Source organism: Stegostoma tigrinum, chromosome 12 (genome assembly GCF_030684315.1).
Source record: "Stegostoma tigrinum isolate sSteTig4 chromosome 12, sSteTig4.hap1, whole genome shotgun sequence".
Lineage (NCBI taxonomy): Eukaryota > Metazoa > Chordata > Chondrichthyes > Orectolobiformes > Stegostomatidae > Stegostoma > Stegostoma tigrinum.
Window position 1 is genome coordinate 5,845,032 of NC_081365.1, and position 14,458 is coordinate 5,859,489.

The following is a 14,458-nucleotide window of genomic DNA, read 5'->3' on the forward strand; positions in this document are numbered from 1 at the left end:
CCTTCCCTTCCTCTTCTGGTTTTGCAGGTGGCAGAATCATTTCTCTCTGCTATTGGCATGCACAGAATATCACATTGCCTACTGTCTCAGTGACCGTGGGAGACTCGGCCCTGTGACCACTGCGCATAAGAATGCTGACCTTTCCTGATGGCTACACAAATGCACCTTGCAGTTGTTAAGAAAATCCAGTTGGAGACGGGACACCCTTTATTCAGATCACACTGTTTACATCCTCAGAGTGTCCTGCAGTACTTTGCATGGAGAACAAAAAGATCCCACAAACCCCCAAAGTGATGAAAGATCAGATCTGCTTTTTTTCTATGACATTGCTCAGGATACCAGGGGAGCTCATTCCTGCACTCATGAAAGGTGCTATATAAATGCGAGCGCTTCTTTCTTTGAAGCTTCAAGGCAATGACTGGGAGGAAAACAACAAGATAAATAAATCATCACAATGCTTCCCCACCTGGGACATTTCAACATTTTGTTTTGATCCATTCATAGGATGTGGGCATTACTGGCCAGGCCACCATTTATTGCTCATCCCACAGGGCAGCCAAGAATAAACCACATTGCTGTGGGTCTGGAGTCACATGTAGGCCAGACCAAGTGAGGATGGCAGTTTCCTCCCCTAAAGGGCATTAGTGAACCAGATGGGTTTTTCCTGACAATCAGCAATGGACTCACGGGCAGCATTAGAGTCTCATTGCCAGGTTACAATTGAATTCAAGTGCCACCGTCTCCAGGATTTGAACACAGGTTCCCAGACATTTGCTGGGCTTCTGGATTAATAGTCCAGTGCTAACACCATTAGGCCATTGCTTCCCTAATGAAGAGGGGAGTGGGCGATGCACATGCTAGTTAAACAGCTAGGAAACAACTCACTCTTGCAGCAGTCGAACAAGATCATCACCTGAAAGGTATAAAATCAAACACACAGCTGGTTACAGTCCAAAGTGGCCTGGGGTAGTTACTGGAAGTGCATTACAGAACACCAGTTCAATCAGAGTGGGCCAATATCTCAGTTTGAAGGGAGTCCTGCTCCAATCAGGTAATGCAATGACATTTCATTGACATACAGACACCGGACTCGACTTCTGCAGCACATCCACTGTGCTGACTACAACTCTGTTCAGCTGCTGTGTAAACACCAGTTACTCAGAGACCAGTTACTCAGAGGCCAGTTACTCAGAGGCCAGTTACACAGAGGGCAGTTAATCTGATGGCAGTTACTCTGATGGCAGTTACTCAGAGGCCAGTTACTCAGAGGGCAGTTACTCTGATGGCAATTACTCAGAGGGCAGTTACTCAGAGGACAGTTACACAGAGGGCAGTTACTCAGAGGGCAGTTACACAGAGGGCAGTTACTCTGATGGCAGTTACTCTGATGGCAGTTACACAGAGGGCAGTTACTCAGAGGGCAGTTACACAGAGGGCAGTTACACAGAGGGCAGTTACTCTGATGGCAGTTACACAGAGGGCAGTTACTCAGAGGGCAGTTACACAGAGGGCAGTTACACAGAGGGCAGTTACTCTGATGGCAGTTACTCAGAGGCCAGTTACTCAGAGGGCAGTTACTCTGATGGCAATTACTCAGAGGGCAGTTACTTTGATGGCAGTTACTCAGAGGGCAGTTACACAGAGGGCAGTTACTCAGAGGCCAGTTACTCTGATGGCAGTTACTCTGATGGCAGTTACTCTGATGGCAGTTACACAGAGGGCAGTTACACAGAGGGCAGTTACTTTGATGGCAGTTACTCAGAGGGCAGTTACACAGAGGGCAGTTACTCTGATGGCAATTACTCAGAGGGCAGTTACTCAGAGGGCAGTTACTCAGAGGGCAGGTACTTACTTAGAGGGCAGTTACACAGAGGGCAGTTACTCTGATGGCAGTTACTCTGATGGCAATTACTCAGAGGGCAGTTACACAGAGGGCAGTTACTCTGATGGCAGTTACTCTGATGGCAGTTACTCAGAGGGCAGTTACACAGAGGGCAGTTACACAGAGGGCAGTTACTCTGATGGCAGTTACACAGAGGGCAGTTACACAGAGGGCAGTTACACAGAGGGCAGTTACTCTGATGGCAGTTACACAGAGGGCAGTTACACAGAGGGCAGTTACACAGAGGGCAGTTACTCTGATGGCAGTTACTCTGATGGCAGTTACACAGAGGGCAGTTACACAGAGGGCAGTTACTCTGATGGCAGTTACTCTGATGGCAGTTACTCTGATGGCAGTTACACAGAGGGCAGTTACACAGAGGGCAGTTACACAGAGGGCAGTTACTCTGATGGCAGTTACTCTGATGGCAGTTACTCAGAGGGCAGGTACTTAGAGGGCAGGTACTCAGAGGGCAATTACTCATCGGCCAGTTACTCAGAGGGCATTTACACAGAGGGCAGTTACTCTGATGGCAGTTACTCCGATGGCAGTTACTCTGATGGCAGTTACACAGAGGGCAGTTACACAGAGGGCAGTTACACAGAGGGCAGTTACTCTGATGGCAGTTACTCTGATGGCAGTTACTCAGAGGGCAGGTACTTAGAGGGCAGGTACTCAGAGGGCAATTACTCATCGGCCAGTTACTCAGAGGGCAGTTACACAGAGGGCAGTTACTCCGATGGCAGTTACTCTGATGGCAGTTACACTGATGGCAGTTACACAGAGGGCAGTTACTCTGATGGCAGTTACTCTGATGGCAGTTACTCTGATGGCAGTTACTCAGAGGGCAGGTACTTAGAGGTCAGGTACTCAGAGGGCAATTACTCATCGGCCAGTTACTCAGAGGCCAGTTACTCAGAGGGCAATTACTCAGAGGGCAGTTACTCTGATGGCAGTTACTCTGATGGCAGTTACTCAGAGGGCAGTTACTCAGGGGGCAGTTACTCAGGGGGCAGTTACTCAGGGGGCAGTTACTCTGATGGCAGTTACTCTGATGGCAGTTACTCTGATGGCAGTTACTCAGAGGGCAGTTACACAGAGGGCAATTACTCAGACGGCAGTTACTCAGAGGGCAGGTACTTAGAGGGCAGGTACTCAGAGGGCAATTACTCATCGGCCAGTTACTCAGAGGCCAGTTACTCAGAGGGCAATTACTCAGAGGGCAATTACTCAAAAGGCAATTACTCAGAGGGCAATTACTCAGCAGCCAGTTACTCACAGGCCAGTTACTCAGAGGCCAGTTACTCAGAGGCCAGTTACTCAGAGGCCAGTTACTCTGATGGCAGTTACTCTGATGGCAGTTACTCTGATGGCAGTTGCACAGAGGGCAGTTACTCAGAGGGCAGTTACTCAGAGGGCAGTTATTCTGATGGCAGTTACTCAGAGGGCAGTTACTCAGAGGGCAGTTACTCAGAGGGCAGTTACTCAGAGGGCAATTACTCTGATGGCAGTTACTCTGATGGCAGTTACTCAGAGGGCAATTACTCAGAGGGCAGTTACTCTGATGGCAGTTACTCAGAGGCCAGTTACTCAGAGGCCAGTTACTCAGAGGGCAGTTACTCTAATGGCAGTTACTCAGAGGGCAGTTACTCAGAGGCCAGTTACTCAGAGGCCAGTTACTCTGATGGCAGTTACTCTGATGGCAGTTACTCAGAGGGCAGTTACTCAGGGGGCAGTTACTCAGGGGGCAGTTACTGAGAGGGCAATTACTCTGATGGCAGTTACTCTGATGGCAGTTACTCAGAGGGCAGTTACTCTAATGGCAGTTACTCAGAGGGCAGTTACTCAGAGGCCAGTTACTCAGAGGCCAGTTACTCTGATGGCAGTTACTCTGATGGCAGTTACTCAGAGGGCAGGTACTTAGAGGGCAGGTACTCAGAGGGCAATTACTCATCGGCCAGTTACTCAGAGGGCAGTTACTCCGATGGCAGTTACTCCGATGGCAGTTACTCTGATGGCAGTTACACTGATGGCAGTTACACAGAGGGCAGTTACTCTGATGGCAGTTACTCTGATGGCAGTTACTCAGAGGGCAGGTACTTAGAGGTCAGGTACTCAGAGGGCAATTACTCATCGGCCAGTTACTCAGAGGCCAGTTACTCAGAGGGCAATTACTCAGAGGGCAGTTACTCTGATGGCAGTTACTCTGATGGCAGTTACTCAGAGGGCAGTTACTCAGGGGGCAGTTACTCAGGGGGCAGTTACTGAGAGGGCAATTACTCTGATGGCAGTTACTCTGATGGCAGTTACTCAGAGGGCAGTTACTCTGATGGCAGTTACTCTGATGGCAGTTACTCTGATGGCAGTTACTCAGAGGGCAGTTACACAGAGGGCAATTACTCAGACGGCAGTTACTCAGAGGGCAGGTACTTAGAGGGCAGGTACTCAGAGGGCAATTACTCATCGGCCAGTTACTCAGAGGCCAGTTACTCAGAGGGCAATTACTCAGAGGGCAATTACTCAAAAGGCAATTACTCAGAGGGCAATTACTCAGCAGCCAGTTACTCACAGGCCAGTTACTCAGAGGCCAGTTACTCAGAGGCCAGTTACTCAGAGGCCAGTTACTCTGATGGCAGTTACTCTGATGGCAGTTACTCTGATGGCAGTTGCACAGAGGGCAGTTACTCAGAGGGCAGTTATTCTGATGGCAGTTACTCAGAGGGCAGTTACTCAGAGGGCAGTTACTCAGAGGGCAGTTACTCAGAGGGCAATTACTCTGATGGCAGTTACTCTGATGGCAGTTACTCAGAGGGCAATTACTCAGAGGGCAGTTACTCTGATGGCAGTTACTCAGAGGCCAGTTACTCAGAGGCCAGTTACTCAGAGGGCAGTTACTCTAATGGCAGTTACTCAGAGGGCAGTTACTCAGAGGCCAGTTACTCAGAGGCCAGTTACTCTGATGGCAGTTACTCTGATGGCAGTTACTCTGATGGCAGTTACTCAGAGGGCAGTTACTCTGATGGCAGTTACTCTGATGGCAGTTGCTCAGAGGGCAGTTACTCAGAGGGCAGTTATTCTGATGGCAGTTACTCGAGGGCAGTTACTCAGAGGGCAGTTATTCTGATGGCAGTTACTCGAGGGCAGTTACTCGAGGGCAGTTACTCTGATGGCAGTTACTCTGATGGCAGTTACTCAGAGGGCAATTACTCAGAGGGCATTTACTCTGATGACAGTTACTCTGATGGCAGTTGCTCAGAGGGCAGTTACTCAGAGGGCAGTTATTGTGATGGCAGTTATTCTGATGGCAGTTACTCGAGGGCAGTTACTCAGAGGGCAGTTACTCAGAGGGCAGTTACTCAGAGGGCAGTTACTCTGATGGCAGTTACTCAGGGGGCAGTTACTCTGATGGCAGTTACTCAGGGGGCAGTTACTCTGATGGCAGTTACTCTGATGGCAGGTACTCTGATGGCAGGTACTCTGATGGCAGGTACTCAGAGGGCAGGTACTCAGCAGCCAGTTACTCAGAGGCCAGTTACTCAAAGGGCAATTACTCAGAGGGCAATTACTCAGCGGCCAGTTACTCAGCGGCCAGTTACTCAGCGGCCAGTTACTCAGAGGGCAATTACTCAGAGGCCAATTACTCAGAGGCCAGTTACTCAGGTGCCAGTTAGGTTCGGAATCTGCGTAACGCCTTAATTATGAAAGAGAATCTGATAATGACAAGCTAATTAGTGTCAAGGCGCTTTCTTGGAATTTCAGAAACCCTCATGAGCACAGATAGGAATTGTTCGACCCTTCTTAATGTGTGCTGGCTCTTTCAAAGACCTAGCCAATTAGAGTCCTCTGCCTGTTCTCTCGTGCCCTGGCAAGTGTTTCCTGTACCCTCTGTAAAGCCAGTCTGACTACTTGACAACCAACTCTGAATGAGCAGAGATTTCCTCCAACATTAGACAACAATTTGATTTCTGCTTTCAGCTCCAGCTGCAAATTCTAACCCTGAGGAATCTCTCTCTGGCAACAAGTCGGCCTGCTTCCCACCATCACTGTACCATTCGATTCAGAGATGAGATTCCAGCCTGACATTCACACCAATGTCAACACTGTCCACTTACTGTTCAGTCACATTGCCCGATTTCACCCCAGTGTCTGCTTCTCATGTTTGCTTTTAGTGGTCCTGGGAGTTGACCACCCAAACACACACCTGGCTGGTCTCCCACATTCCACTCTCTGTGAACCTGACCACATCCAATACCGTGTTCTCTGTGTTGTCCCTTACAGTAAGCCCCATCGCTTTATCACACCCTTCTCTCACTAACTCTGATTCTGAGCAGGCAGAACCTCCACTTTAACATTCAAGTCCATCTGTGCCTCATTCCTCCCTTTCTCTGAAAACCTCCACCCTCTGAGTTATCTATATTCCTACAATTCTAGCCTCCCATCCTCAATCACCAATTTTAACGTGCCCATCGCTGAGTTCAGTACCTAGGCCCTAAGCTCTGGGATTCCTTCCCTGAACCTTTCACCATCTCCCCTCCCTTAAGACTCACCCTAAAATCGCTCTCTTTGACCAAGTATATTTTCACTTGCCCTAATATTGCTTAACGTAGCTCAGGGTCATAATTTCCAGTGAAGTACCTTGGGATGCCTCACTATGCCAATGGAGCTATAGAAGCTATTTTGTCGTTTCAAGTATTAATCCAGTTCTCTTTTGATCAGTCCTTTTGAATCTACTTCCACTGGCTTTTCAGACAGTGTAGCCCAGATCTTAGCAATGTGCAATATAGAAATAAAACTCCTCATCCCTCCTTGGGTTTTATTCACAATTAACTTGAAGCTCTGTACCTAATTGCTGACTCTCTGATCAGTGGCAACAAGTTCTCCTGAATTCATCTCTCCATCTTCTTTTAGTCCCATTTCAACCTTCAATCGAAGCACTTCCCAAACCAGCACTGTCAATGAAAAGTTTCAGTTTCTTTTCTTGCCTTGGGCAACTTTAGAAGAGGTTGAGAATCTGGGTAATTTCCCAACTCCCAGTCTCGTTCTCAGCTTGCCATTCATCCATGAAGTCCAATACTGGGACAGGTCGAGGCCTTTCAGCCCTTCACATCTATTCTACCATCCAATGAGATTATCAATAGCCCATTTCTTAACTCTCTCTCCCCAAGGTGGTTCTAAGTATCCTCAATACACTCGCCAAACAAAAGAATTACAATCACTGCCGTCAAACTTCCAATTCATGTACAGTTTTGACAGATCTTTGAAGGAGTTTGACATTAATGTTATCCCTTGTTTGAAGAAGCATTTTCTGCCATCAGCCCCAACTCTCCTCAACAAGAGGACACAGATTTTTCCCTCAATCTGGTCTATCAATTTTATAAATCATCTTAAATATCCCAATAGTGTCACCCTTTAATTTTATGTACTGAATAGAATAAATATATTTTCTAATCAAACTGTTCAGAGATGTTATGACATACTGCTGGAGCAGGTGGGGTTTGAACCCAGGCCTTCTGGCCCACAGGTGTGGACATTACCATGGCCCCACAAGTGCCCACTGAAAGAAAAGTCTGCATGACCTGTCTTCATAATTAACCCTGAAACCATTCTGGTGAATCTGGGCTGTGCCAACTCCCTCCTGAGGTGTGCACTTTATGACTGAACACACGCTGAATGCAGCTGGGATTTCCTCAGGGCTCCTTTGCTATAATATAACAAACACCCCTCCTTGTTACAACTCCAAGTGGTCTTGAAATAGTGGTTTGCATTCCAATAATCCACTTAATTATTCATTTTGATTACTGGCACTGCAGTCTACTCTATCCTTTATACATGCCCTCTTCAAAAAACAGGCAACATTCAGCAATGAAGCAAAGGAAATATACCCAACTTGTGTTCCACCTGACCCAGGGATGTCAAATCATGACACACCAATTTCCGTACACTAATGGTATCTCTAACCCAACATGAGTAAGAAATGCAAGATGGAATCTCCCAGAGGACTGTATAATTAAATATGAAGTTCCATTTGGCTCCACTCAAAGCTGGAGATCTCTTACCTTGAGTGCGAACTGGCTCACTCATTTGACTCGGGTCACTGACGCCCTGACTGTTGACAGCACGCACCATGAAGAGGTAGATAGTGTTCGGCCTCAACCCTCTGACAGTGTGCAAAGTGTCCTTCACATTCTCCGCCACAGTTTGCCAGCTGTTACTCACGGATTGGCTGAGGGAACAAATGGAGGTCATACTCGTTACTTCACTGTTCGGTTTTGGAGATCTTTCTCCCAGGTCCTCGTTTCCCCCTCCTTCCCACACCCCCATCCACCACCACCATTCCTTTCCAGTGTCCCCACATTCCTCCATCCAAACATCGGCAACCTACAAACATAGAACAAGAACAGGTCACTCGGCCGTTTGAGCCTGCTCCGTCATTCAATAAGATCATGGCTGATCTGATTTAACCTCAACTCTACGAGGGCAGCACGGTGGCTCAGTGGTTAGCGCTGCTGCCTAACAGTGCCAGGGACCCCCGGTTTGGTTCCACCCTCAGGCGACTGACTGTGTCGAGTTTGCACATTCTCCCCATGTCTGCATGGGTTTCGTCCGGGTGCTCCAGTTTCCGCCCACAGTCCAAAGATGTGCAGGCTCGGTGGATTGGCCATGCTAAGTTGCCCACAGTTTACAGGGATGTGTAGCTTAGGTGGGTTATAGGGGATGGGTCTGGGCAGGATGCTCCAAGGGTCAGTTTGGACTTGCTGGGCCGAAGGGCCTGTTTCCAAGCTGTAGGGATTCTATGATCTATGATCTCATTCCTGCATATTCTGTGATAATCTTAACCTTGGGAATCAAGAATCTATCTATCTTTGCCTTAAAAATGCTTAAAATTCTGCAGGATCTAAGACATTTCAATTAAGACACTGCTGACTCTTAAACTCTCAAGGATATTGGCCCAGCCTGTCCAGCCTTTCCTCATAACACAATCTGCTTATTCCAGGTATTAGTCAAGGAAACCCCTGAACTGCTTCCACTGCACAACATCCTTCTGTAAATACGATGACCTGTACTGTCTGTAGTACTCTAGGTGTGATCTGAGTGATAGACAATAGACAATAGACAATAGGTGCTGGAGTAGGCCATTCGGCCCTTCGAGCGAGCACCACCATTCATTATGGTCATGGCTGATCATCCACAATCAGTATCCTGTTCCTGCCTTATCCCCATAACCCTTGATTCCACTATCTTTAAGAGCTCTATCCATCACTTTTTTGAAAGTATCCAGGAACTTGGCCTCCACTGGCTTCTGAGGCAGAGCATTCCATATATCCACCACTCTCTGGGTGAAGAAGTTTTTCCTCAACTCTGTTCTAAATGGCCTACCCCTTATTTTTAAACTGTGTCCTCTGGTTCTGGACTCCCCCATCAACGGAAACATACTTCCTGTCTCCAGAGTGTCCAATCCCTTAATAATCTCATAGGTCTCAATCAGATCCCCTCTCATCCTTCTAAACTCAAGTGTATACAAGCCCAGTCGCTCCAATCTTTCAACATATGATAATCCCGCCATTCCGGGAATTGATCTTGTGAACCTACGCTGCACTCCCTCAATAGCAAGAATGTCCTTCCTCAAATTTGGAGAGCAAAACTGCACACAATACTCCAGGTGCAGTCACACCAGGGCCCTGTACAGCTGCAGAAGGACCTCTTTGCTCCTATACTCAATTCCTCTTGTGATGAAGGCCAGCATGCTATTAGCTTTCTTCACTACCTGCTGTACCTGCATGCTTGCTTTCATTGACTGATGTACAAGAACACCTAGATCTCGTTGTACTTCCCCTTTACCTAACTCAACTCCATTGAGATAGTAATCTGCCTTCCTGTTCTTGCCACCAAAGTGGATAACCACACATTTATCCACATTAAACTGCATCTGCCATGCATCCGTCCACTCATCTAGCCTGTCCAAGTCACCCTGTATTCTCATAACATCCTCCTCACATTTCACACTGCCACCCAGCTTTGTGTCATTAGCAAATTTGCTAATATTACTTTTAATGCCGTCGTCTATGTCATTAATAATGATCTAACTGAGGTAGTTAAAATAGAATGAGGAGTTCAAATTGGGGAGATGGGAAAGAAGGGGGCATAAATGTTAAAATCAGAGGCATTCAAGGGTTTTACAAAGCAACAAGTCTTCACAAAAGGTGTTATGGAATTTTGGTGTCAAGTGAAAGCCAAGTACAGTAGATTCTGGAAATCTGAGTCTGTGGTCAATTGAAAACTTTAAGACTGAGATTGATTTACTTTTGTTACACAAAAAAAAATCAAGGGTGATGGAGGCAAAGTAAGTAAATGGAGTTAAAATAGGGATAAGACATGCTCCAATTAGATGCAAGGGGCTGAATGGTCTCCTGGGACGATGTTAGAATCCGTTCTTTTGTCAAATTCTGTGATCCCTTGCTACTGGCCCTTATTTCATTGGTATACATCTCCTTTGTCTACTTCAACCAATTCCTCGCTGCTCTGAAAACCTTTATTAAATATTCCCATTACCCTCCTCTGCTCTAAGGAGAACAAGTCTTTAGACCACTGAGGTCTGTCATTCGATGAAGACAGAGACCAAGAGCAGAAAGCAAACACATGGTTTAATCTGGTAAAACAATTATCTTGTGCATAATCTGCTAATAAAATTAGCTTGTACATAATGAGCTCTCAGGCACTATTTCTTGAATACAAAATTAAATTTACGTGAGAACCCCTTCTCACCTGGAAACTGGGTCTTTGGCCAGAGGGGTGAGAACACAGTGGATCCAGGAGGTGAGTTACTACTTGAGCTTCATAGCAGCCTTGCCTTTTCAAAACGTCAGATGTGATCTCAATAAGGGTCTTGTCAATGTCCAGCTGGTCTGCCTGAATATCCAGAGCTCACTGAAGTGTACCCAAGTGGCAGTGTCAAGGCCTCTGAATATGAGGATGGGCCTAGGCTACCAGCCTCTACAATGTCAAATTCTCATCCACACGTACAAATCTTATCTCTGCAGTTTCCTGCAGGCTGACGGAACCCCCATTGCATTTCTGCATGCTGCCGATTTTGTTCTCTTTGATGTTCAATGGTTTGGGACCAGAAGGTGAGCCTGGCAGAGTCCCATACTTAAAAGAAAAGACAGAAACAAAGAAACTAGGGACAAGAGCAACCATTTTGTCCTTTTGAAACAAATTTCCAATAGGATCATGACTGATCCTCTATTTCAATGCCTCAATCTATTTCTCCCCATTACCTCTTGACGCCTTTCAAATCTAAAAATGTTTAAAGTTTTAGCAAAGGTTTGCAGCTCGGGTTGTGGATGAGGTTGTTGACATACTGGCTCGTTTCGGTACAAATGTTTCGTCACCGTGCAAAGTAACATCATCAGTGGAGCCTCCGATGAAGCGATGTTGTTCTACTCCACTTGGAGTTTATACTGTCCAGTCTGTTATGGTGAGTAGTGTCATTTCCGGTTTTGATCTGTGTGGGCTTGGATACGGAATGGACCAAACAGTATAAATTCCAAGTAGAGTAGAATAACATCACTTCATCGGAGGCCTCACCTATAATGTTAACCAGCATGGTGACGAAACGTCTGAACGAAAACAACACAGCTTGGTGAGCAAGTCAACAACCTCAATCTAAAAATGTATCTGTCTCTTTCTTGAGTGTATTCAGAGACTTGGCTTATACAGCAATCTGTGGTAGAAAATTACACAGGTTCATGACCCTAGGAGCGAAGACATTTCTCCTCATCTCAGTTGCAAACGGCCTACCTTGTATTCTGAGATTGTGTGCCCCTGTTCTAGACTCCCCAGCCAGGGGAAAACATCCTCCCTGCACCGAATCTGTCTCACCCTCTTCAAATATTATACATTTCAATCAGTTCTCCCTCTCATCCTTCCAAACTCGAGAGAATGCACAATCAATCAAACCAATCTCTCCTCACTGAATAGTCCCACTAATCCCTCTATCAGCCTAATGAACCCTTGCTTTGCTTCCTCTGTGCCAAGTATATCCGCTCTAAGGTACAGAGAGAAAAACTGCATGTAATCTTCCAGAGATAATGGGAACTGCAGATGCTGGAGAATCCAAGACAACAAAATGTGAGGCTGGATGAACACAGCAGGCCAAGCAGCATCTCAGGAGCACAAAAGCTGACATTTCGGGCCTAGACCCTTCATCAGAGAGGGGGATGGGGTGAGGGTTCTGGAATAAATAGGGAGAGAGGGGGAGGCGGACCGAAGATGGAGAGAAAAGAAGATAGGTGGAGAGAGTATAGGTGGGGAGGTAGGGAGGGGATAGGTCAGTCCAGGGAAGATGGACAGGTCAAGGAGGTGGGATGAGGTTAGTAGGTAGATGGGGGTGCGGCTTGGGGTGGGAGGAAGGGATGGGTGAGAGGAAGAACAGGTTAGGGAATGTGGTATACTGCATCCACTGTACCCGGTGTGGCTTCCTCTACATTGGGGAAACCAAGCGGAGGCTTGGAGACCGCTTTGCAGAACACCTCCGCTCAGTTCGCAACAAACTACTGCACCTCCCAGTCGCAAACCATTTCCACTCCCCCTCCCATTCTTTAGACGACACGTCCATCATGGGCCTCCTGCAGTGCCACAATGATGCCACCCGAAGGTTGCAGGAACAGCAACTCATTTTCCGCCTGGGAACCCTGCAGCCATATGGTATCAATGTGGACTTCACCAGTTTCAAAATCTCCCCTTCCCCAACTGCATCCCTAAACCAGCCCATTCGTCCCCTCCCCCCACTGCACCACACAACCAGCCCAGCTCCTCCACTCCACCCACTGCATCCCAAAACCAGTGCAACCTGTCTCTGCCTCCCTAACCTGTTCTTCCTCTCACCCATCCCTTCCTCCCACCCCAAGCCGCACCCCCATCTACCTACTAACCTCATCCCACCTCCTTGACCTGTCCGTCTTCCCTGGACTGACATATCCCCTCCCTACCTCCCCACCTATACTCTCTCCACCTATCTTCTTTTCTCTCCATCTTCGGTCCGCCTCCCCCTCTCTCCCTATTTATTCCAGAACCCTCACCCCATCCCCCTCTCTGATGAAGGGTCTAGGCCCAAAACGTCAGCTTTTGTGCTCCTAAGATGCTGCTTGGCCTGCTGTGTTCATCCAGCCTCACATTTTGTTGTCTTGTAATCTTCCAGGTGTGGTCTCAGCAAGGCCCAGTCAGCCCTACTCCTGAACTCAAATCCTCCCGTAATAATGGCTCCCATATAACATTTGCCTTCCCAATCACTTGCTGCACCTCCCTGTTTACTTTCACTGACTGATGTATTAGGATACCCAGATCCATTTCCACATCAACACTTCCCACAACAGCAAAATATAAATAGAACTCGTCCTTTCTATTTTTCGCACTGAAGTGTCTAATTTCAGGTTTGGACACATTGTGTAACATCTGCCACGCTTCTCCATGAATCACCCCATAGTCTCCTTGCATCATCTTCACAACTCACAACCCCAAACAGTTTTGCGCTCTCTTCCCACATCTCTCTATCCCTCTTACATTGCATGTTCCTACCCTAACATTGGTAACACATGCTGAAGGTCTTGTGTAACAATGAAAATTGTATTGGTTCGGCAGCAAGGCCATCTTCACCCAAAAAGTGGTGGAAGTTCTGAGCTCCCCAAAAAAATGCAGTGAGCCTGGGGTCAACTGAAAATTACCAGAGTAAGATTGACTAATGTTTGATACCTTGGAGTATGGTGGGGAGGGCGCAGAGCCAGTGCAGATATATGGAGTTGAGACAACAGAATGGCAGTACAAGATCGAGGGGCTGAATGGTCTCCTCTGGCTCCTTTATCATCTACTTAACCCACTGAAACCTTGGTGTTGTGATTTCAGCCAAGACTTTTTTTGTTCATCCATGGAACATGAACATTGCTGGCTCGGCCCGGCATTTATTGCCCGTCCCTAGTTGCCCTTGAGAAGGTGGTGATGAGCTGCCTTCCTGAACTGCTGCAGTCCACCTCCTGCAGGCAGACCCATAATGCTGTTACGGAGGGAGTTTCAGGATTTTGACACAGCTGTAGTAACAGAACGGTGATACTATTCCAAGTCAGGATGGTGAGTGGCTTGGTGGTCTGTTTTGGGAACTACTTAGCAGAACATAGATCATCAAATTTCAAAACACAATTAGTCTGCTCTGGAATTTACAAAAATGAGGAGGAGAGGTTATCTTCACTGAAGCACAATAGGTGACAGATTTAACGGAATTAGGCAAACCTGTAGTGGAGAAAACCATTCAGGTCATCTTGCCTGGACTGTCTGTTTAAAAGAGAATTTATGTTTGCCCCACGGACCTTGTGTATAATCTGTAATCCTGAATGTTTCTCACCCTCAGGGACCAGATCAGCCATGGTTTCAGGTGGAAGGCTCTGTATTTTAACAATTCTCTGGGTGGGAGTAAATCTTCTAATTGCCCCTTCCATTCATCAACATCTTAAATCTGTGTCTGATGAAAGGCCATCACTTTGCGTTGTTGACTCTGTTTCTCTCTACATGGATGCTACCTGACATGCT

General features: G+C 47.1%; 1 protein-coding gene across 50 annotated transcripts in view; it reads right to left on the reverse strand.

Moving 5' to 3' along the window:
* robo2 (roundabout, axon guidance receptor, homolog 2 (Drosophila)) overlaps positions 1-14,458 on the reverse strand; it is a 1,006,048-nt gene that overhangs the window by 121,044 nt on the left and 870,546 nt on the right. For all 50 annotated transcript variants that reach the window (XM_059650119.1, XM_059650114.1, XM_048540457.2 and 47 more), the window contains one exon: positions 7,939-8,105. In XM_059650119.1, the coding sequence (XP_059506102.1) occupies positions 7,939-8,105 (167 nt within the window). The remainder of the gene's footprint in view (positions 1-7,938; positions 8,106-14,458) is intronic.